This window comes from Rhyacophila brunnea, unplaced genomic scaffold, assembly GCF_057557595.1.
Source record: "Rhyacophila brunnea isolate RB1 unplaced genomic scaffold, BYU_Rbru_1.0 scaffold_12, whole genome shotgun sequence".
In the NCBI taxonomy this organism is placed as follows: Eukaryota; Metazoa; Arthropoda; class Insecta; order Trichoptera; family Rhyacophilidae; genus Rhyacophila; species Rhyacophila brunnea.
The window spans coordinates 23,950,027-23,976,772 of record NW_028232774.1 but is presented as its reverse complement, the minus strand read 5'-3'; the positions used below and the strand labels follow the sequence as shown (position 1 = coordinate 23,976,772).

Sequence of the window (26,746 nt, the reverse complement as noted above, 5' to 3'; positions counted from 1 at the left end):
GTTAAAATAAACTGATAGGTATCTCTTCGTCACGTTATTTCTTCTTCAATATGATTTTAATGTTTACTTTTACCCAGTGACGTCCCGTGGGGGTAGGCAGATTGAGCGTCGCTTGGGGGCGGCAGTTACTCGAAGGGCGGCAAATCGAGGAAAATCATTTGGAATATTTAGAAATAAATAAGTACCTTAACTTAGTAACAACGAAAATATCTTTCCATTAAAAAAATCAGCTCACTGGTCTTGTCGGGTTTGCGATATCTAGTATACTTCCGTTGTTCTTCGACGTCATTGGTGACCAGAAACGACACGTGCAGATTTGCGAATAATAAAATTACTCTGATATTTGGTTAGTAATGTATCCATACAACGCATTTCTTAGATATTGGACTCATGAAAGGATGATAAAAATAATGTATGAACAAATGAGGCGGCATTTTGGCGCTGCTTAGGGGCGGCATTTTATCTAGGGACGTCACTGCTTTTACCAAAAGTTATCCAAATACGTGGCAGCTAACGTTTTCGGATTTGAATGAAAACACTCTTATGCTGGCTTTCACAATTGCCCAGTCAGGCAAATATTTCTGGTAACGTAGTGTTCATCATTATGAAGAGGGTGGCATACGCGTTGGTCAGCATATTAACGACAGATTGTGAAGCTGTGAAGAGGGTCATTACGACAAAAATATTGTAGAACTAAACGACTGGTCGTTTTAGAATTGTCTTCTCATGAGCTTTATAAAAGATGAAGAGTTAAGAAGAATAAGCAATTAATTAACAAAAGAGGGTAATTCTCAGCCTGCCGTCACCGGACGTCACTGGAGCGCTCCAACGTTGTTAATTTTGGTGTTGACAATAAACACTTAAAGGTCGGCAGAATGTATATAATTATAGTATTATAAGATTCGCAATTAATACAGTCGCCACTTCAGTTGCACGATATCACTCAACAGGTCAACAACGTTCATGAAAATTTGTCATCTTTAGACCGGACAAATTTATTACACAGTTCAAGGTATTTAAAACACTTTTTATTTAATAAATATTAATAATGTTTAGCTTTTAATAACACTATACTGAACGAAATTGACCCTAGTAAGGCTACGGATAAACATGTGTAAATTATATTGTATTGAAATAGTGTCGATGACATCTTCGAAGTTGAATAATTTATATTTTGCACGTAGGAAACAGGAGTTTAATCTGTATGCGCACAGTATACAGGAAAATAGTTTATAAACCATGAGTGTCATGATTTTTTCTTAGTAATCAATAAAATTATCATAATTTGTCTCCGAGTGTTCAGCAGCAAAATGTATGAATTAATTAATCATATAGTTTGTTCATTTTATTTAATTCTTCTAGGTAAGTATATTAAAAATATAAAAAAAATGATAGTATTTTGCTCCTGTGCGTAGCATATAGGCACCCAAAAAGTGAAGAAGGAAGAAAGTTTATATTGAAAGATTTTTTTACTGGGAATGGTTGTTATCCATATTAAGCCTATTAATTCTTTGTTATGGTCAACTATACATTTAAACGACACGAAACAAGAATATTATAATATGTAATTTATAGTCAACGATAGAAACCGTAACAATAGTCACGTTAGCTCTGCTTAATTCCAGAACACTATAACTATTAGTAAATTGTGTGCTTAGATTACTTTCAATACAAATGTTAGGTAAACAAATGTTAATCGATTTGAGTGTACAATTACAACAAATATGGTGACAATAATATTTACAGCTACCTATTACTATTTAATATAAGAATGCAAGAATATAATTATGTGGTTTTATAATAATATATAAATGGTGAAGGGTGGAGGTAGGCTGCAGAGATCCGACATAAATAGTGCACACTAAACTTAGTCAGTCATACTTATTTGTTTTCATTGAGCTAAAAATACAATTAGCAGATGGATTTGATTACTTTTTTAAAATTCAATTAAATCTTGTAGCAAACCACAGTAATATCAAGTAAAAATATTGTTATATCTATAAAATATATAATGCATTTAGATATTTTATAGATAGAAGAATATTTTTTTGTCTATTACGATTTTATTAGGTAGGGCTTATTCGAAATTTAAAAACCATAATATGCAATTTGTATTCTTAGTTTTAAAAAAAATGTATGTTTGAAAAAGGTTGTATTATTTTTGACGGATCTATCTCCACAGCCTACCTCTACTATTATGGTTGCGTCAGGGCTTAATTAATTTTAAAAATAAAACTAACCAATTCCATCTGCAATTTGTATTTATTCGATGTAAACAAATAATTATGACTGACAGAGTGTAGGTAGTGTGTTCTATTTATGTCACTACAGCCTACCTCCATACTTCCCCACTGATATAATATTTTGTCTGAGTCTGATAGTTCTTAAACCCTCACTTTTATTAAACGTTACTCATCTGATGTCCTTTATGTGTCATTTGTAATTTGAAAATATATAATAATAATAATAATAATATGTAGGTAATCTTTTTGAAGTAATACTTATTTTGGCACGTTTGGGAAATCAGATCAGAGTGTATTTTTGGCGTGTGACATGTAACATATAATTTATTTTTTCACACGAAAAAAAACGCACTCGATTGGATTCGAACCACCGATTGTTTGGTTATCAGCCGAACGCACTACCTTTACGCCACAGTATGATACTGCAACCGATTATACAGTATAATATTATATAGTTAAGAATTGTTCCGTTGCCTAGGCAGCGAACTTATTATTGTCGGCCATTTTCAATTCCTTACGTAAACAAACGATGAAACGTCAGACGGCGTTCCAATAAGCGGTCCTTTTTCTTGAGTGTGTAATTTAACAACATAATTAAGAGCTAGTCAAAGAATCTAGTTTATCACAAGTTTTGTTTTTGTTACGCCAAAGAAGTAGGTATAACTTCTAACGCGCGTACATAAGTACACACACCTTTTTCTTTTTCTTTATATCTATATGTTTTCTCTTTATTCTTCTGTTAGTGACACTTACGACTAGATTTTTGGTATGTATATACCTACCAAGTTAGTAGAGTTATATTTCGATATCTTAAAAGGTTCCGAAGTTAAAGTAAAAACTTTTCGAAAATAACGCACTTGCAAGAATTCATCACGGGCACGTATAGTGACCAGTACCAACTGCGGTGGAGGTGTCAGGTGAGATGAGGGAATAATATGAACTCGCGCCTACCACCAACATTCTTAAACTCAGCCTTTTATTTAAGCATTTCACGCGGACGAAGAGACTGGCTAACGCTAGTTTCAGATAAATTATATAATAAAAAAAAAATCTGTAGCCCATGGTCCATTTGCGATAAGCACATACTTTTTTTTTTAATTAGGAAAGTTTGAACATAATTTCTCTCTGTTAACCGAGATAAGTTCTGATAATATTTATTTTCTGCAAAACTAACCGTCAAATTAAAATGATATCAATAGTTTGTATTTATCATACGCTAAAATTACATAATACAGTAAAATCGTTTACCTACCCATATCGAAATCAAGAATTTTTCACGAATTATTATAAATAGGTATACCACATTATTTAATGTCAGGAATATCTTAACTAAACCTTACCTAAAATCACTACAATAATATAATTGTTATGTACATAATAATATGACGTGGTCAATTAGGTATTCACTAAGTTCGATTGTAAGAAAATTAAATCGCGATCTTTCGCCTATAACAACTAATAATTATTATAGTGACAGATCCCAAAGGATATGATTATGCTGGTTGCTTTCTGCTAAAAGCTCGAGCATTATTTGTGTTGGTCTGGCGAACTACTACTAACTATCAATAATTTGTAACGATACTAATGAATACGAAGTTCAAAAATAATAAACACTATTTTTGTTGATCGTCATATTTTGTAAAACAATGAGATTTGATAATGTATGCATTGCGAACAAGGTATGCATTTTTTGTATCAGAGTTAAAACTTGAGGACATTAAAATTGCGATGTCCGTAGCAATTATCCCCCATCCTCTGGTTTGGGAACAGATACAGTTTTATTAAGTTTTTCAGCATTATCTAATAATATCATATTATTAAGTATATTAAGTATATAATATAATATTGTAGTTTACAGGGCAAAATATTCAAAGTCTTCACATGAGGAATATCAGTGTTGCACATACCTATTGCAAATTTAACAAATACCACATAAATTATTACATTCGTGTTAAAATTATTCATATTTTGCAATAATTTATTTAATACTATACGATTTACCACGATTTTACCTGCGTATGAAGACATATTATATTCACAAAGTTGATGTATATTGCTGTGGACTAGGGAATCCAATCCCGAGCCAAAATTTTGATCCGGGGATTTCGGGATTACAATTTGACGATCCCGGGATTGGCATTTTTTTCCATTGTTGATATATTTTTTTTATATATAGATACAAATAACATTGATAAAATCGGTCAAAAATAAATATAGTATAATTTATACTAGTTAAGATATTTAATGTTAATATTTTGTACGTTCGATCTTGGAAATACATAGGTTAAATGGAGTAAATAATATTTTAATATAAATAATATTTAAAACTTAATGAATGGGTTAGCGAAATTTAAAATAGTGAAGTAAATAATCATGGAATTATGGCCTTTCCGCTTCATAAATCTAATTAGTCAGCCAAATATGAAACTGCCGTATAACGGGATCATGGTGGAATCACTTTATTAAAAATGCGTGCCATTGTTGTTTTCCAAGCTTTAATAAAATTAATTAGCAACACATGTGTAATAAATCAAATATCATTAAAACTCAGTTTATTTCTAATGTAATTATTTGTTATTAAAAATATTGTTTCTGTTATATTTCCGTTTTTATTTTATTTTTCATAAAAATTGATAAAAAAATCAATCCCGAAAGTTTCGGGATTATGTTTATCAATCCCGGGATTCATAGGTATCGAAAATAGTCCTGGATCCCGGGATTGGAATCCCTACTGTGGACTACGTTTTATGTAACCAGAAAATCTGGTGGTATGTCGTTTGATTGACGGAATATGAGACACAATAAAACACGTTAAAGAAAATCTTCTTTAACGTGTTTTAGACGGAACCTAAATTTGAATGAAACTGAAATGTGGCAATGGTTTTATGAATTGAACAAATAATATCGTATCATAACCTAATTAGTAAGTGTATTTGGTGAATACCATTATTTATAAATTTAATTATGTACAATAATACTATGCAATGTCAACTAACATCATAGAATTTTCTTTTCAATTACTTTTTTCTATAAATCAGTAAGTATGCAGTCTTACATAATATGTACCTATATAATCATCGAAGAATCGTGATCAGATCAATTTAATCTGCAAAGAAACAACGCATTCTAGCTTTATTACAAATTACTACATGAACATACATAGGTATACATACAGTATACATTATAAATAATCTCGTTTACCTTGTTTTCGTCAGAAATCTAAGAATTGTAATATTATAAAATGAACGGAGATTATTCTAATTATTTAAATGCATCACTGTTAAGCGTCTGCATATTATTATGCAGATTTATCTATAAAAAAAACCGCAATAATTATTGAGTATAATATTATGCAATTTGCATTACCTTTTGGCAGAATAACCTCATTGTTGGTAACATTTGAAAAAAGTATTCGTATAAATATTCGAAAATATGTTAGAAATAATAATTCTGGTTTGGATAAATTCCTCCTTATAAGCATTACTTATATTGCTGTGTCTTGATTTATCTATATACCTGTATGTAACGAACAGTGACGTCCATAGACAAAGTGCCGCCCTTAAGCAAGCTGAGAATGCCGCCCCTTTCATTTTTAGTTTCAAATTTTATGAAGGTACTGTTACACCCCCGTATGGTCCCCATTTGGGGTTGTCTCTGTGGCCCGAGTCGGTATCAAATCCAACAAATAGTAAAGCGCTGATTACGAAAATAAATAATAAAAATAATAGAGCCGGCAATGCCGTACCTTATGACGGTTGAAAAATATTTGCAACGTCGCCTTTTTGACAATGCTTCTGGTTGAATGCGAAACACAAGATGGCGGGCAGAACGCTGCAAACAGCTAAATCGCAAGCACGTACATTTCGTCCTCCGTAAAATAAGTTATTAAAAATGTAACTATTATAATATAATATTAACTTAAATATATCTTGCCGTTTCCAAAATAATTCCGGTGTGTTATTTGTTCACATCCAAGTCCTAAAATCCAGACGAAAAACCAGACAACAAAATAAAAGTGACAGCATGTTTTTCACTTACCAAAATGGAGGGAAATGATAGTACCTACTTATCTATTTTATTATTTATTTTCAGCTATAGAAATATACGTACCAAACATTTTTTAATTGACATCCACATCATATACCGATAAACACCATCTACTGATAATTTTATTAGACCATTTCCACGAAACCTACTTTCAAATAGAGGGATTTTGAGGTACGTGGAGGTCTGTGGCGCTGACAGGTATGGAGGCATCCTTGTCCGTTATAACATATAAATATTACAATGGGTATTATAATACAACACTAGTTATGTTGTCAGGATTTTTGTCTGCTTCGTGGAAAACCACCACTGCTCTCAAAAATTTGTAATATTCATATTCGTCCCTTCATTAGCCGCCCTTTATAATGTGCCTTCATATATATATTATATACCTACCTATAATATATATTATATGTATTATATAGTATATATTATGCCTATAACATTACCTACCTACTCCTACGGTACGTCACTGGTATCGCATGAAAGATAACATAAGTTAATGTGTAGAAGAGAGCGATACAGTAGAGAAAACATACACGCAAACACAAATAAACTGACACGGACATCAAGGAATCGTTTATATTAGTCAGGTCATGGAATAAAACAAATGGTAGGATACTCTCATATTAGTTTGACAGATACTTACAGTGCAGTACTAGCAAATCGAGTAGGTATATAGTAAGTATTAAACGACATTGGAAATTAATTTATGACATATTGACGAAAAGGTATAAAAAAAAATGGTTTGCATAGGAAGCACGATTTGTAAAATGATATATCTCTGATTATATCAATTTCTATATAAACTTATCAATATTTTTTTTAGGATGTCTAATCCAAGCATATTTATGCTGGCAGTATGCTGTGCTCTGATGATGGCCAGCCCGACAGTCTGCCAGATTGGCAAACTTTTCACCAACATCCAGACTACAGGAGAAAAGACAGTGACAGTTGTAGTTACTCCAGTGGAGAAGGTGGTTGTTTCGAGTACTTTGCAGAATTGTGAGTAGTGGCTATCTTGAGTTTTACCATCATCTTTGTATATATGCAGGTTTTTCTTTCAGACGCCTTTCTCTATCGTTCCCACTGTTTCTGCTTCTCGCGACTATGTATGTGCCGTGACCCCAGCCACCGTGATTTTAACAATATTTTTATTCAATCGCTTACTTTTTTTCTCTACCATAACCAACGTTCCCTCTAATTGTTCTATTATGTGTGCGGATCATCAACTCACTTGAGCAGTGGCGTACATACGTACCCGATGCGGTAAATTTACACATCCCCCCCCATAGACACACACATACAATTTTTCATTAAAAATTATATTTTAATGTATTTATTAATTTCAGTGATTTTATATAATAATAACACAAACGATAATTTTTGAAGTAAATAAAAAATAGGAAATAAAGAAAAAAATCGATAGTATTCGTTGATAAAATATATTAAATACTAAACTTGCAGAATTCCGTAATTCGTCAAAAAAATCTTTTACTGCATTCGACTAATTCGAACGTATAATTTTTACTTCGCCAGCTTTCGGGAATATCTGTGTATTTAATGCGATTATGGATATCTTGTACAGAAAGCATAGAATCTTTTATTTTTATAGCCAATAGTACATTATCAACACTTTGACTAGATCGCAACCAGATTTTTGCGCTCAGCGATCTCAATCCTATTCATTCGTTCTTCGGGTGTTTCCGTTATTATTTTGAGTTACGTAACAGCATCCCGGTGTACTTTTTTTACTTAAATGCCTTTTTAAAAGATACAACCTCCATTCAATCCACTTCTTTGCAGACGTGAATTATTCTTCTTGCATAATTGCTGCGAAGCATATGATGCATTTGACAATCATCTGTTTCCGAATAAACAAATATATCACCAATTCTTACTTTTTGCGAATGCATTGAAGATGGCATTTCTGTTTTGACGATTCCAGATAGCCATTCCAATTAAAATTTATCGCAGAATTTCTTCTTAATGATCGCATTTGAAATATCACATCCACTCCTTTTTGACATTTTGTAGGGGATAAGTTTTCTATACCTAATTATTGTACTATAATATACATATTATGTAACTGTGCAAGCAATTGTATTGTTCACTTGAATTGTTGCTTTCTTTTACAATATTTTTGTGTGAGGACTGTGCGGGGGATGAAAACATGTGTGCGGGCACATTTTGATAGGTGTGCGCGCGCACAAGCGCACAACTATCAGTCATTTAAAACCAGGGCCGCCGCACCAAGTGTGGATGTCCTATGCAAGCCTGCTCGAAATTGCTGCCCCAACAAAATAAAAAAGCGGAAATATGAAAGAAACTAAAGAAACCTTGGTACGACACTGCATAACATATCAATAGAAGGCAGTGTTTTCTCAAGTATAGTTAAATTAAACTTCGAAAGTTTAGTTGGAGTAAAACAATAGTAGGCACAATCTATTCTAATGGTTATTGCAATGAAGTGCAAGAGTTAAGATGACTTCCAATAACTTTTATAAATACAATTTTTCCGGATACCTAAGCATCTTGTAATCGAAATTGAATGTCCGCACAGCAAACCTTCTCGTCTACAACATCGTTATTTAATTAAATTGACCTCATATTATTTATATTCTAGGTGACATTGTGAAAACTATTCTTGGAGTGAGCTCCAAACAGCTCACCGGAAGCAGTGAACCAGACGTCTCCAAGTTGGCTGTGGCATTGTGGAAAGGTATCGAAAAGGTAATTAATTCTTACAAAAAAATAATTTTCTTAGTCTTATAATTAGCGACATGTTTGAGCCGATTTGATATATAGGTATTATAAATAGATAAACCCTGCCCGTTTGGTCTGAAAGTGGTACGATATGCATTTTAATTTTTGTAATTGAGTTGTTTGAGTTAGACATTTTGTGGATATAACAAATTATGATTATCTAATGTGTCGATAATAAAGCGATTGCATCGTCTGCTTCATGCGAAAACCCACTGCTCGAAATAGTTGTAATAATTTATATTCGTTCATTCATTAGCCGCCTCTATGCAATGCTTGACTTGCTTATACCCACGACGCCAGGCCTTGTCCAGATAGCGCGATTTGACTCGCGCGTAAAAACTCTCGCGCATTCTAGGTATACATGTGACCTTATTGAGCCGTCCACATGCACTTACGGCGTGACGTCTGTCGCGCAACAATCGCAAGCACTCGCGCGACGTTTTTATAGTCATTTCAAAATGAATCACGTCACCTAGCTTGTTCACTGTCAAATTAATCGCGTTATATGGGCGCAGCACATTTTTTGGTACTCGCGCGTAAAGCGCGGTAAGACACGCGCCATCTGGACAAGGTCTAACACGAATAATTATTAGTTGTTTTCAGCGAAATATTTTTTTCCATCTACTGCCGAAAAGGACTGGTTCTTAATGTGTTTCATGTGATAATTGTCGCATTTTCTGGTGGGCCCTTTTTGTGTAATAAAATTTCACTTTAAATGTCGCTATTATTTAAAATTTAACTGAACACGCTATATTTTTTCAGACCCTCTTCAATATCACCGAAGTCACTCCTATTCTTCTGTCAGGCACAACGATCAACAAAGACCTTCCAACGACCATATTCCTGCACGGATTCCTCTCCAGTTCTGTGGGTGATGCAGTCGTGGAAGTTGCCAAAGCATTGGTGGACCGCGGAGACACAAACGTTTTAGCTCTGGATTCTGGCAAATTGATCAAGTATTTCTACCTCAAGGCCAGCACCTGCGTTAGGGCTATTGGAACTGAACTTGGCAGAATTCTGGCAGAGTTATCTGCAGGTATGTGATAACACTGATAACTTAAGAATAATGGGTATTTTTTTGAATATGTGAAATGTGAAAGAGCGTATGCCAAAAAATCAATAATTCATTTCATACATATCGTCTCTGCTCTGGCAGAACACACTAACTGGAGAATACTAGTTTTGAGTAATTTGACTTTGAAGTTGTTTGAATGTTTGAAATAATGGTCTATCGTTTGAATTTATTAAGTAATCGTAAAAAGGATGATTTTAAAATAAAGACTGTTTATTTATTAAGAAGGTTTCCAGACTGTAAAGTTTGAAATAAGGAACATTTTGGTTCTAACTCAATATGTCATTTTTTCGAATTAGTGCTCTCTGCCAGAACAGTGACGATATTATTTTATTATTAATTATTATTAAACTATATTTTAGTATTGGTAACAATAATTTAATTCACCATATTATTATATAATTCGTGCGCACAATAAAAATCGCAATCTGCGCAAGTTCAAGATTGTTTCACTACACTGTGACTATTGTAGTATATACTCGTATTATTGTATTATCTATACAGCATTATTTTTGTATTCCCGGGTTACCTAGATAATTTTATAACACGAAAAAAATATATTGTTCCAGGTGGAGTGGACGGAAGCAAAATCCACATCGTGGGTCACAGTCTGGGCGCGCACATAGCCGGTTTTGCTGGTAAAGCTTACAAGAAACACTCCGGCAAAAGCATCGCCAGAATAACCGGTCTCGATCCTGCAGGCCCCTGCTTCTTCAAGGAAGAATCTGATCTCAAGCTCAAATCCACTGACGCTGACTTCGTCGATGTTATCCACTCTGATGCCGGAGTATTTGGAATCATTGAACCACTCGGTAAGATCGTATTATGATATCGATTACTTATTAGTATATACTATCTTTCTATATACCTACTACCTTAAGCATTGTTGTAAATTTTATATCTACGTAATAATTGGTTTAATGACGAAAATATTCTTCTTCCCAATTTATTATGACACTGCCAGTGTACTTGAATGATCATTTATACTTAATTATATATCTAAAAATATTAATGAAATACGATTACGATGCACACAGCTACATAATATGCAAACCATAGAGGTATTAAATAAAAAGAGGGGTAAGGAGGTAAGGCTTTCTCATACAACTGAATGAAGCCGGCCAACAATAGCCGACAACTTACGAGACATAGCTACACGATAATATACAAAAAATGCAGGGCATCACGGAAGATTTACTTTGGTCATTACAACGTACCAATATAATATAATGTTAACGTGGAAATTTTGCCGCAAATTGATTACCAGCCTGCCTGACCATACTTTATCCCCATACTTGCCTGCTTCACCATACTTTCATATAACCTGCCGCCCCTAGATACAAACACAAATCCCAGTATTTGGGGAAATATTTGTAGTATTACAACACTGCATTTTGACGTACCCGTCATGGCGGCAACGCGTGCTAGGGGCTTGTTTAAATATTGTATTGGCTTTTTTTCTTCTTCGCAACAAACCAAAAGTTTACTATTAATAATAATTCTAGCATCACTCCTGACGGTTTTAGGCATATTTTTAACATACAAAGACATTGTTGACTGGTAAAGAATATACACGAATACAGATATTTATATTATCAAATTATAAAATGTTAAATTATTTTAACGATACAAATAATAAATAGTTACTTAAATTAAATTCTCTGTTCAAAAATAAATTCAACTAGCTTATCAGAACACCTTATTATTATCACACCACAGGGTGCATAAATTTAATATTAAATTTAAACAATGAAAAATTAATAGGTATTCAATACACGATGATCAACATGTTTCTTTTTACCATTAGGACACGTGGACTTTTTCCCTAACTCAGGAGAGGCGCAGCCCGGATGCACGATCCCCCCATGCAGCCACAGCAGAGCCTGGAAACTATTTTCCGAATCCTTAAAGATCGGCGACGCTTTTCCTGCCGTTAAATGCGCCTCGTGGGCAAAGTTCCAGAAGGGCGAGTGCGAAAAAGAACCCCGCGCCTTCATGGGCAAGGACTGCGACAAATCAGCGCGAGGAGTCTATTTTCTGAGGACGGCTGGCTCGTCGCCGTATGGTTTGAAGGAAGGAGGTATCTCCACCGTGCCCAAGACCACTTTGAAAAACTTAGTTCCGGTGCTCGGATGAAGATGAGCAATAGTCAAGAGTTATCGATAAACTTACTGTACCTGCTAAGTAATTGTATTTTTGTTCGTTTTTAATAATATCATCTGACTATTTATTTAGTATTGTTTTGTATGTAACTTTACTGTTGATGTTATCAAGATAACTGCGTTAAAATATGTAATATTCCACTTTATCAAACTCATCAGCAACCGCCACCAATCCACGTTAAAATGAAGACCTTCCTAAGTTTTTTTTTCCATTCCTCTTATCACACGATGGAGACGTTCCATTGACGAGTCAAATGTCCGAGTAAAATATCCATACAGGCGGAAACCGTATGCGGTTTTGAACCGTGTACTATAATCATGGCCCCCACATCCTGAAGCGGGCCCCCAGAGGATATTTGGCGAGCCCCTTACCTATTGCTAAGGATAAAGGCAGTGTGACGCTCTAAAGTAGCGTTTTCCAAATTATTTAGTGTTTTTTGTATACTTTTTTCAATTTTTAATACATCCATTTGAATTATGGAGTTGTCTGTGAGTTGTATGTGAGCCATGCCCATGATACTAAACTTATGATTTCTGTCTAATATAAATATATTTACACTAAGTCTATAAGCGTCTGACTGTATAATTTATATTCTGTATACATATATTGACCATGTCCAATCCTAATAAGATCGCGTGAGCCTCCACAGAGTGGAGGTTTGTATTGACAGATTTTTTTGTTTTAGTGTATTGTAGTGAAAATATATATTCATGAAGTTTAATATGTCACTCTACAAAACCGCACGTGGTTTCAGTCTATGGACAAGTAAAGTTGTCCAATTTATCTGCACTATTACTGACTAATGGACGATCAATCAATGAACGAGTAAAAAAGTCGAGTTTTGACAGTACCTTGTTGTAATGTATTTTTATGTAGATAATGGATAATCAAATACAATATAAAATATTGCATTATACATTTTATAAATTCAAATAAAAAATAATTGAGTAGGTCTCTAAATCTCCCAATTTCCATTATGTAAATTTTATTATTAAAATAATCAATATAAAAATTAACAACTATTTAATGTTTCTTTCGATCCTAATGACATGTACGTACAAATTCTGGTAACTCGGCGAGAAAAATCAGTTGTATAGTTTTAAGCACCTCCTCATTGGTTGAGGTTGTTCTTTTTTAAATACCACTCACGGAACACAAATTGAATGAAAATTGACTTACCCTACGGGGCGTGGTAGCAGTTTTGAAGCAGGGTCCGCATTGTTATTTTAGGTCATAAAACCAAGGAACACAAAGCGAGTCGACTGTTCGCAAATATTGAATGGGCGTGACGTTTACGTGTCAAACTTTAATAAACATTATCAGACAGACGTAAAATAACATATTGTTTAACATGTTTATAAGTTAATCACACAATTTTCCACATTTGAGTTTTGTACTCTGTTATACCACACTAGTAAAGGTAAGTCAGTTCTTATTAATGTTGAGTTTCCTAGTATCGCTATATGACTGAATTTCTTCGGCAATTATGTTGTCGTATATGCCTAGATCATTGTCATTTAATTTGTTTATCGAACATTACCACGTCGCAGACTATTATAAGTTTAGTTCCCTCGCCCATCGGTTAATTTTATTATCCTTACACGTTGTGCCCAACTTGTCGATTCTTTCTGCTATAGATATATTTGTATTTGTTTAGATGAAGATGATAAGTATTTAAGAGAAGTGGATAAACCTACCTACTAATAATTAAGTTGTGTTTTTATATGTTTATACTAAAAAAATAATTGACTAATTTAATACTGTAATAAATTTATGTTTTACGTCACTTAGATAAAATTTCCATTGTAAAGTAATGTAATATTATTTTACTTGTGAATGCATTGTATGATGTTAATAATTGCTGACTAATAAATAATAATTATAAATTTATCCTGATATTAACTTCTTTATTCCACCTTCGATTACAATTCCACAAAAATTAACAGTTTGGTGTGGTAACAGTCTGGAGGAATAATTGGACCATATTTTTTTGAAAACGAAAATGGCAATGGAAAACTCTACAGTAACATAATTACCGATTTTTTCTGGCATGAATTAGATGATTTTTATCTGGACGATATGTGGTTCCAATAAGATGATGCAATATGCCATTATAGCTCGTGACACCAGTGACGTCCCGTGGGGGTAGGCAGATTGAGCGTCGCTTGGGGGCGGCAGTTACTCGAAGGGCGGCAAAGCGAGGAGAATCATTTGGAATATATAGAAATAAATAAGTACCTAAACTTAGTAATAACGAAAATATCTTTCCATTAAAAAAAATCTCACTGGTTGTATCGGGTTCGCGATATCTCGTTTACTTCCGTTGCCTTTCGACGTCTTTGGTGACCAGAAACGACACGTGCAGATTTGTGAATAATTAGTCTGATATTTTGTTAGTAATGTATCCATACAATACATTTCTTAGATATTGGACTCATGAAAGGATGAAAAAAATACTGTATAAAAAATGAGGCGATATTTTGGCGCTGGTTAGGGGCGGCATTTTATCTAGGGACTTCACTGCGTGACACATTGACATAATCAACATATTGAGAGAAAAGTTCAGTATATTATATATTTATTATTTTTTTGATAACCACATATATGTACTTATTTTACATCCATTTGCATTAGGGTAAGTGCTTTGCGTGTCATAAATTATCGCAATTTTATAAATTATCCAAGTAAATATCTTATTACCCACCAATAAGTCGTAATAGTCTTGCAGATTTTTTTATTCAGTTCTACGGAAGATCTATAGGAAGATCGAACTAGATAAAAAATGAAGAATATAATATTTTGTTTCATTGTTTTATATATCTCTTCTTCGTTTGGAATTGATAATGTAGGTTCCAATATAAAGGTTATATCGGCCATCACAACTCCGATCGAGAGGAATTTCATAACAGCGATATTTAGAAACTGTAAGTAAACTTATTAATAAAATAATAGTAGTGATAATGAAACCATTTTTAATTTCATAATTTTTTTATTCCAGTATATTTTTTTCTCTTTTTTTTTGAACACCACAATATACCAAAATAGTCCAGTAACAGTGGTGTTCACAGAAACACCTAGGCTTGAGAAAATTATATTGATTTATACCTACCACTTACTATTAATACTATGGACTGAAGGTACTTGATGGAATTTGAATTTAAATTCTAAAGTATTCAAGCTCTGTACTATTCCATTTAAATCGTTTTTTGCGACCCGAGTTTCGCCTTTCGGCATCTTCAGGCACCGTGTACGCTCACCATAGGTAAACACACACTGACAACGAACACTCTTTACTCTAGCTTATATAATAAATCAATACAATAAAGTAGGTAAAAACTCCATTACCTACCTATCAAGTCAAAGGTCACAAAAATACAATAAACAAATCATGAATAGTTGAAGTGTCAGTAAATACACTATCTTATTAATAACAATACACTCGATAGCATATTAAGTCGTCAAAACCTAATAATAGATCATTGTTATTTATAAACAATACAAATACTACACTCAAAAGGTGTAAATCGTCAATTATAAGAAAAATAATTAATTAATGGGGTTAACTAATGAGATATTAGTCTTTAATAATACTCTTACATGGTATGTACCTACTTTTTTATAACATTATTTAAAAAAAGTACATATAAACTCGCCTAATATAATATATATATAAACTCATCTAATATACACCTATACATACCTAAATCCTCATCCATACATTTTCATACATACATATATAAATTTTGTAAGACCTTAATCCTCATCCTCAAATGGAATAGTACATAGCTTGAATCCATTAGAATTTATACCACTTACTATCTCACCTAGAATCAAAACCATGGGTATGAGAAGTCGCATTGGACCACGATGTTTGCCGATTCTTAAAATATTAAAACGGTCACCAAATCGGTCATTCAGGGACAGAAGATTTTTAAATCTCCAGCTTTTTGTAGTTAAAACGAAGTGCGGTGCGGTGCTATAGAATTGAGAGCATGCAATTTTATATAGGTAATATAAATTTAAAAGTGCTTTAATTAATCAATACGTATTTAAATAAAATTTAAAGTTTCCCTTTCTTATGCTCTGAGCAACCACTTTTTGAAAAAAAAAACCTGTAATGATATTTTAGATTCGATACCTTTTCGTATTCTGCATTGTCTTATAATAATGTATTAAATTTGTCTTTAAATATCTGTACATGAGAGAAAATATATGAAAATTTAAAAAAGATAGAGAGTGACAGGTAGAAGACGTATTAAACGTACACGATAACGAAAATTCAAAATTTGAAAAATATTGGAATAAAACAATCGTTTATTTTAAGCGGGTCGTGAAAGAAAATAAATGATACCTACTTTAATAATAATTCGACGGATTCTTGCAGTGCGGTAATATCATATCGATTATATTATAGAATGTATTAAACGACATTACAATATTAATTTGTGACACATTGAGGTACCTATATGGTGTCGGATAGGAAAGATATATCTCTGAAAATATATTATTTTATAAGAATATATTCGATTCAAATTTAAAAAATCAGGAGTGAATAAATCACAATGAAGGTTTAAAAAAATCAACATAGTGGCGTTTAAATAAGAATTTTGTGTGCTATTCAAGAGATTTAAGAGTAATTATAATAGAGATGTGGAGAAAACATTGTGGATAAGAAATAAACATTAAACTAAGCGTCGCCGCTTAACAAATGAAGGAGCTCAGCGATGGCGTGCTCGGAAAAGTCAGGAGACCATGGCCCACACATTCTAAAATGGCCTCCCGGCTAGGATCTTTGGCGGCCACCCCTACCTATCGCTAAGTTTAATGGCATGTGTGACGCACAACAGAAGCGTTTTCAAGATTGTGTTAGAGGTCTACTTGAATTATGTAGTTGTCAAGTATCAACACAAAACAATAAAAATGCATCTAACGACCTTATATTTTAAATGTAAAATCCTCTCTTGTGAAATAGCGCCGCAGGTGACTTTTTTTACCTACTATTAGAGCAAATATCTTAAATATCTAATTGACCCGCCACGCCGGGCCCCTAGGCTAGAGCCATGTCAGCCCCCCCTTGTGGGGGCCATGCAGGAGACTCTATAGTCTATACAGACTCCAACAGGCTGACGCAGCAGCATATAGATAACCGAGTCTGAAACACTAGAACAAAGACATAAGACTGAAAATACATTAGCGTATGAGGTGGTACTGCCATCTGGTAATATTTGCTAGTATATACAATATAATATATAATATATGCATATTTTGTTGACAATAGTAGAATTGCATGTGTATATTGTATTTATATACGACATTTTTAGTAGGTAGGTACGTATGTGAATAATTCGTTTTTCTTTTGTGAAAGTCCCAACTGAGGTCCCAACAAATCTCAGCCCTTATCCCAAATAATCTAATATCGTAAACCTTAACTTGAGCCGGAGACCGATTTCTTTTCTATAAAAAATATATATCCTTTTTATATCATTTTCCCTTTTTATATTCAAAATAAAGTAAGTCATTATCTAGACATGCGCTTCGAACGGTGATAACGTAAATGCCCACTGTGTAAGATAGTTATTTGTCAGTCCCCCTTTAACCCATATACTACTTTCCCAGATGGAGCATATAATTAAGTCTATAATGTAGAACTATCTAAAAATGAATCATCAACAATAATTGAGATTCCCAAACTTATTGGGCCTACTGCCTTCTTTTCAGAAATAAAATACTCGATGCTCTCCTGAAAATCAATAACAAATTAGCATTCTTTCATATCCACATTTTTACTTATTTTAACATATTAATATACATTATTATTATATGAATATAGAATGCTACGCAACGATATATCGTTGTTTTTGATAATGGCCAGAAATGCTAACAACGATCGTCGTTTTGCTTTTGATGCCTGAAATTTTAAGTTAATTTGGGAACATACTACTGTACTGCACCAGTGGTACGAAACATTGTTTTATCTACTTAGTTTTATTGTTGTGTAATATAACCCGATTCATATAATATGTTTTGTGACTGGGTAGGCTTAGAACTTATAACTATTGTATTTTCATGGCATCACCTTTTTTACAATAAAAACAATTCCAAATACAAATTTCAGTTTACCATATAAAAAAAATTATTTACACTCAAATTCTTGGTGGAAGAACAATGTTTTATTTTATTTTATGCATTTGAAACAATGGGAAAGACTTTTACTCAACTCAGTGTTTAAAGTAAAGTGGATTTGTGCTATATAAAAACAGTTTCATTTATAAAAAAATAATGAAAGAAAATCATTTGCAACACATATTTTAAATGTTTCAATAAACAAACACCATGAAGACCTTTTTCACAAATCACGCACGCATATTGTACGCGATCTTTTAACGAGGCCACAATGCAAAATTTATCTTTTCGGCCGGGTAGTTTCCTAATTCCACTACTTTGTATTATCCCTCGTGTGGGATAACCGATTGTTTCCAATAACTGGTAAAAATCAAAACTCTGTGCGCGGATCATGCATTTTGCTCGCTCTCGCGATCGCCCGTATGATGGAGCGAGAAAGAGATATGTCAATTAATTTTAACAGTACATGCAGCGCGGGATATCTAATTGCCTAATTATCTATTCAAAAACATAAATTAATTACGAAATGTGTTTTCATAATATTTAGATTTCGCAGAATCAATTAGAGTGGTAAGGTGTCCTTTCTTTCTTCTTGGTATTGGTAAACAATCTTTTAATTATCGACAATTATTGGTAGCAATCCTAGCCCGGATTTTGAAAAACATCGTAGCAGCCAAAGGAAGGTGTTGTTGTACATAAGATACTCTGATGTTTAAATTATAAAATTATCGAGTAAAATAATAAATATAATATATTGTATATTGCACTTGCTTGTCACAAAATTCAGGATGAATCTAAAGTAGATTTCATACATGTAGCATATTCATAGTATCGTATTGTAAGCACGCAATGATACACATTCCTGCCGATAGGCTCACCTTCCAATACTAATTGCTTATTAAAATCTGTCGGTGGACATGAGCGTTAATTGTATGTTACATTCATTATTATTTCTTTTCTTTCGACCATGTCCGATCCTAGTAGGATCATATGGGCCTCCACACAGTGGAGGTTTTGTTTCGTCACGGATTTTGTTTTTACGAGAAATGGGTGTCAGCCACTTGCTCATCTATTAGATCTGACTCATACACAAATTGAAAAACAATATGACGTGTACTTGCCAGACCCAGGATTCAAACCTGGGACCCATGATGCAATAGGCCAACGATGTACGAACAGTATTTTCAATTTGTATTCTGTTTTCTTTTTGATTCTACCGCCCTTTTATTTATATTCAACGCGTCACAATAATTGTCCAACACATATTAGGTTGCAGTATCGTCCATTTTGGGAAACACTGATCTACATCGTGCCTGAATATTGTTAGGACAGACAGCTAAAAATTCCAGAAACCGAAAAAAGTTGAAAACCTGCCAATTATCCCGACTGAAAAAATAAATAATTATAAAACCTTCTGGTTTAGATACATCTGTTCGCAAAACAAATTGTTGGTTTTCTAAATTCTAGAGGATTTAAACTGGTAAAACTTTTACTTGTTAATAAAAAAAAATAGTTGATTTCGACAAACCTTCGTTTATAGATTCATTGCCGGATTTGCAACATTACACTCGTATTTACAATCTCTCACAAATTTACCCGATATTATTGTCTTGCGTTTTGAGAACTTAGTTATCAAATGGAAAGTTTTTTAAACATTAGACGCATCTTTTCGATGGTAGTTAGTACAGTCTCGAATGGGTATGTATGAATAATTTAATTCAAGCCGACAATTTAAATTCTTACAGGTACTGCAGTGAAAAACTACTTCGGCTTGGAATATGAACAACTGTTAATCCACGAGCCAGATGTGTCAAGGCTAACCATAGATTTATGGCAAGAAAATGGAAAAAAGGTTTTGAAAACAATTCGTTATTGTACAAAATTAATAACAATTGACTTAGCATACTGTGTTTTCGGTGAAAATATGCATTTTAGTTATTGTTATCTCGCCAACTGATACTAACTATAATCACATTGATTTATCTGTAACGCACGAGAGAAAACATATATTATGTAACAGTGTAAGAGAGAGCAAGACAGTGAAAATACGTATTAAATGGGGTAAGGTGAATAAAAAATATACTTAACGCAAATTCTAAATTTTAAAAATAAACTGACACCAAAATAAAGGACTCGTTTATTTTAATCGGGTCGTGAAAGAAAAAAAAAGTGGAATACTCTCATAATAGTTTTTAAGCTTTAGGGTTTTATGATAAGTGAGATATCTTTGTTATTCTCAAATAATTTATTCTTCATCAATATTACATTGATTGCATTGCGTTGTAAACTTGTAAGTATTGAGAAATTTAGATTTTGTTATTTTTAATTTTACAATTTTCGAGTTGGTAATTCTGGCAGCCGTCTCGGGCTATGAAATCATCTTCCATCAGGGCTATTCTTAATAGTTAACATGGTATCATGTTTCCGATATTTTTATTGCTCCAAAATAACACGTGTATCTATATAATTATGTATCGGAGCAATTCCATAAACAATGCGGTTACCTACAATAATAATTTCTAACACACGGTACTGCGTCTTCCTAATTAATTCCAAATACATCCGATTAGAATCAACTAAGACGTATTAACTTTACTGTACTATTTAACAACATTTGACAGCTCGCAGTTAACGCGGTGCGACAGTTAACTTCCCGAATGAATACGACATATTATATTATTTAATACTGTCTTTCTTTTACTGATTTTGGAGTTAACATCTTAGAATAGGTTTGCAGGATGGTTCTTATTTACCGAAATAGCCGTCAACACAATTAACATACATAGAACCTACATTCAATGAAATTCAATATAAATATCTGTTTTAAATTATTATCGGTTGACATTTTTACAATAAGTTGCTAAAAACTGCATTTAATTTGATTTAAGGAGACCTACAACATAATGGATGCCACCGACAAACTCCTGAAATCGCCAAGTTTCAACTCAAGCCTGCCACTTGTGATTTTCCTCCACGGATTCATGTCAAACTCTGACAGTCCAGCTCCTAGCAGAGTATCACAGGCGTTGGTGAAGGCAACGGGCTATAATGTTCTCACTTTGGACTCTGGGAGTATAATCAGAAATCTATATTATAAAGCCAGTACGTGCGTGAGGTTTATAGGCGAGCAACTTGGAAAGACACTGGTGGAATTTAATAAAAGTATGTATATAATAATATAGTAATTAATCATGAGTAAGCCTCCAGCACTAAATACGTTAGTATAACTAGCAGTAATATTATGTGTTATCTTGTATCAGTCAAAAATGCCGCTTTAAAGCAGATGAAATCGGTCTTGATCATTATAATGCCCGTGCTCCAATAGCACACAAGTTACGGTTTATGATAAGATATCAATAGAAAATCCATAGAGAAAGAAAATAAAAACAATGAGCACTCGTTTTGATGTTTGTCTAAAATGCGCAGGCGTGAAGAACATAATAAAACACGGTCATTGAGTCATGTGGTTGGCGATGTAGCGCGATACGAGTGAGGTGACTTTATTGTTGTTCTGGCCATTTAAAGGTTCAACATGTGCTACGGTATGAGAGTATCAGTCTGATAAAATTTTAAATACAAAAAAAACAACATTACATATTTTCACCCGTAGCGGCAGTCTACTGTGACAGTACATAACACAGCAGAAGAACATTATAGACATGTAACGATGAATTTTCAGATGGTGTTCGTTCCGAATCGATTCATATTATTGGCCACAGCTTGGGAGCTCACATAGCTGGATTTGCAGGAAAGACATACTTCCAACTTGTAAAAGAGAAGATATCCAGAATCACTGGTCTGGATCCAGCTGGACCATGCTTCTTTCTGGAGACAGCTGATGAGCGACTGACGGCAAGCGACGGAGAATTCGTAGACGTTATTCACACAGATGGAGGAGTTTTTGGCTTAGAAGATAGAGTTGGTATGATCATTTTGAATTAGTGATTTGATCACATATCTTTAACTCGCCGGGTAATAACTGTGTTACTAATTCTAGGATTTTTGCAATATTTGGTGTATTTACGACGGTCTTCAAAACTACAAAGTATCTTCAATAAAAAATAAGAAATCAACATTCATTAATCTAGTGTAAACTATGGCAGTCGTGATTTAAATTATGTATTATGATTATTTAGTATTATGAGTGCATATGTGTTACAAACCACAATGGTCGCGCGGTTTGTCAGACCCAAGTTCGAATCACGTGTCTGACAAGTACACATATTGTTTTTCAATTTGTGTTTTAGTCAGAGTATGGACCTAATAGGTTGAGCAAGTGACTGACATCCATTTCTCGTAAAAACAAAATCTGTTAATACAAACCTCCACTCCGTGGAGGCCCATATGATCTTATTAGGGTCGGACATGGTCGGAAGAAAAAATGTGTTACGTATAAGATTAAAAAAAATGGACTAATCGGCTTGTCTTGTTCTTAGGTCTTAGGTTAATCTGGGGAAACTGGTGTTTTTCAGTAGCCTTCAGAGCGAGTGCAGCAGAGGGAAAGTATGGTATCGGCGCATTGTAGCGACCGAGTGAAGGAGGTTACTCAGGACAGACTTCACTAAGAAGATGGTTGTATTTCCATGTTGGAACTACCGACATTAAGAATATTGCACAAATTATTCACGTCCACAAATCACAGGCTGAGATCTGCTGTATACTATTTGTAAATAATATACGGGAAATGTCCAAATTAACTCTATCAGCTTGTTTCATAATAATTATTCTTCGTACTGTCAGTGTTCTTACACTGTAAGGGATCGTACCAGTGGCGTAGTGCTAAATAAAATAGTACCGGGTCGCTGTCTTTCAAAATCACAATCTTCCTCCATTTTTTTAATATTTCTATTTTTAAACTTTCGTAACTGAATATACCAGACTGATGCACGTACGGGACTCCTGACCCATGTCCAAACTGTCCCTAAACCGAACATCAGACTCGTAACGTCTAATAGTTGTCGTATGCATATGAACGGAACAAAAAAGAAGATTTTTGTTTTTACCATAATCACATCGAAGTTGGACTAATAAATCGATTCTATCACATTTTCACGGCCAGTTTAGTGCCTGTTTACATTATCAAATTTGTCCTAAGTTACGATATGACGCCGATCTGGCATTCTCGTGTCCACTTCAGTACTGACCGTGACTTCATTCAAAAATATTCCCTGTTTAGGTACATCTCTCCAACAATTTCAGCATTTCACCCTCCATATGACTGAAAGTATTGAGAGATTCTCCTTCTTTTGCGTCGACCATTCATAATAACATTACCAATACAATAAATAAATGTCCGTTATGTATTACTATTTTAGGAGACGTCGACTTCTATCCAAACGGCGGCCGGACGCAACCTGGCTGTGCCCTATCTACATGCAGTCACGAGCGATCCTGGATGCTATACGAGGAGTCCATAGCAAACCCTGATGCTTTCCCGGCAAGGAAGTGTTCCTCCATCACGCCGTTGCCGAAAATATGGTGTATCGGGTTCAAGGGGACTATGAAGTATACTAGAATGGGGCACGGAGCGGATTTCGGGGCCAGAGGGACGTATTATTTGAGGACGAGGATTCAGAGCCCGTACGGTTTGGGAAAAACGATCGTGGAAAATGTTGAAGATAAAATTAATGCCGGCGATCAGTTAAATTTATAGATAGTTAATAGTTTACCGAGAATATAACTGGTAAATAGTAGATATTTTATATGTATAGTTTTTCAAAAGAAAACCTCAAATCAGTGTGCCTATTTATTTTTAAGAAGTTTTTTCAATAAAAATGATAATGACTAGGGATTTCAATCCCGGGATCCCGAACTATTTTCGAAACCTATGAATCCCGGGATTGGTAAACATAATCCCGAAACTTTCGGGATTGAGTTTTTTCATCAATTTTTATGGAAAATAAAATAAAAACGAAAAAATAACAGAAAAAATACTTTTAATAACATACAACTAGGTACATTAGAAATAAACTGAGTTTTAATGAAGTTTGATTTATTACCCATGTGTTGCCAATTCATTTAGTTTTTTCACATAAATTAATAAAAATGAGAAAGATTGGAAAAAACAATGCTTCGCACTTTTTAACAAAGTGATTCCACCATGTTTTTTAATGCATTTGTCATTTTTTTTATTTCAATTGAACTTGTATTTGTATTTGTCATCTTTTCATAAATAAATAAAACTGTATTACTTTCACATTATTTACTCCATTAAACCTGTGTGTTTCCAAGATTGAACGTACACAATATTAACAATAAATGTCGTAAATAGTATAAATTATATACCAGATTTATTTTGACCGATTTTATCAACGTTATTTGTATATATAAAATTTTTAAATTAACTATTGAAAAAAATGCCAATCCCGGGATAGTCAAATCGTCATCCCGAAATCCCGGGATCAAGATTTTGGCTCGGGATTGGATTCACTAATAATGACATAAGAACAAACTTTTTAAAAACCAACACACAATAATGGTGATTGTCGGATATGCAACTTACTAGCTAGGATATAAATAAAGTGGTCATATTTTATGTGTGCATCTATTAGGTTAGCACAACTATGATATTCTTTGTAAACTGCGATTTACGGCATCGGAAAATATTACAAAATAACAATCAGTAGATAAAATAAGGGCAATTCTGTCTCTATACTCTATTCGTAACTTTTCGTAACATGTAATGTATCATGTTCTGTTACAATATTTTTTTGCCGACTTCATTGTTTGAAGTGGAAATTTTATTTTGCAAAATAAATACCATTAAAATATGCATTCATTATTATATTTAATTAAAATTTTACATTCAATACAAATTTTATCTCTGCCAACTGTTTACCTTTAATATGCGTAATTCTAAAAACATCTAATTATGACCTCAGCTTACTTTTTTGTTTTAAAATTTATTTTTATTAATTTCACAGAGATGTTAAATCTACCACGACAGTGAGAAATGCGGACCCCAGATTAATTCCAATAATAACACTGCCAAATTTTCACGCCGATCGTCTGCCTCGATTATTCTTCCGATCATGAATGTCACTTTGGATCGTACACGTTCACTTCACATTACCGAGAACACACTATAATTGTTGACCTAACTATTACCGTGATCGAAAAATAGGAATTATTATATTTTGGTCACATAAATTAGCTTAAATTTCATATTCAAAATCTGTTTTCACATTCACACCTTATGTCCCAATACAAAAATTTCCCATTTAAAATATATATTTCTTTATTATCTTCAACTTTTAATAAGATATAGATGAAATACTAAATCATCCGCTATTTACCAAGATGGCGGCAGTAGCATAGCATTACCAGTGTTGTTTTTGGTATACTGTTACTATAAATACGAGTACCTATTATGCAAAGTCTCCCCTTTAGGGGAATTATTTCCAGGTAAACCCCTTTTATTACTGGACTATATACATAAACAAAGGCCGACTAATAGACGGGCCGGGGCACTAAATAGCGAAATATGATGGTAGTGCTTGTTATTGATTATTTTAGAATGCACTGAGGTAACCTGTTCACAGTTAAATGAAAATTTTTAATTGTATATATACTTCGTTCAACTCAATTAACGTGTTACCATCTATTTCAATATGAAACAATCATCATTTTATACAGTCAGTTTATCATATTGTACTCGAAGTACTAGCAATAACTAGTACTAAAGATCTACCATCGTAAGTTGGCAGCCGGTCGAATTTGAAACTAAAATTGTTTATCGAGGATAAATTTGTTACAAATTCCATTTAATTTTACAACATGTTTCTTGAATTATGGATTGCATAATATTTGTACAGAAATCTACTACCAATAAAAAATTATAAATTACCATTTTTTTGTTAGTTATGGTAATATTCTCAATGTCATACTAGCGCCCTCGCTGAAATGCCAATTTATGATGGTAGATCTATACAATCTAAATTTACAGTTTCGTGTGACTGCCTAATATAGTGAATTTTGACACAAACGTACTGTTATGTCCCTCAGGGAAGAAGACAAATGAATCAGGTGGCTTAGGTTAACATGAACCTGATGTGGTGTGATGGTGTTATCCTTCCTTCGTCTCCTTACTAAAGACTGGACTTCTGTGCAACTCAACTCCTGAGTAATATTCATAGTTTTTACGTTTTCCGTCGTCTTGAAGGTAATTGTCAGGTGATTTACCTTCAAGGATATATTTAGACTAGATGGCGAGAAGACGATCGGGAAACAATAAGCTTTCACGAAAGTTAAAACATTAAAGTTAATTCAACGGAAATGCAAGTGCATAATATACAGCGGACAAGATATACGCGTTACAAAGAATCAGAAGAAGAAA

At 33.5% G+C, this 26,746-nt stretch overlaps 3 protein-coding genes across 3 annotated transcripts in view; 2 read left to right on the top strand and 1 right to left on the bottom strand.

Moving 5' to 3' along the window:
- The window catches only part of nvy (CBFA2/RUNX1 partner transcriptional co-repressor nervy), a 216,353-nt gene that overhangs the window by 19,002 nt on the left and 170,605 nt on the right, over positions 1–26,746 (bottom strand). The window lies entirely within an intron of this gene.
- Positions 911–13,309, top strand: LOC147077952 (phospholipase A1-like). The gene is made up of 6 exons (XM_085961026.1): positions 911–1,012; positions 7,117–7,292; positions 8,914–9,020; positions 9,816–10,089; positions 10,695–10,937; positions 11,933–13,309. The coding sequence occupies exons 2-6, from the start codon at positions 7,118–7,120 to the stop codon at positions 12,259–12,261; spliced, it is 1,128 nt and encodes a 375-aa protein (XP_085817152.1). The 5' UTR covers positions 911–1,012; position 7,117; the 3' UTR covers positions 12,262–13,309.
- LOC147077951 (pancreatic lipase-related protein 2-like) lies at positions 19,384–24,064 on the top strand. Its single transcript, XM_085940047.1, has 3 exons — positions 19,384–21,557; positions 22,069–22,333; positions 23,727–24,064. Exons 1-3 carry the CDS (start codon positions 21,315–21,317, stop codon positions 24,062–24,064), a joined length of 846 nt encoding a protein of 281 aa, XP_085796173.1. The 5' UTR covers positions 19,384–21,314.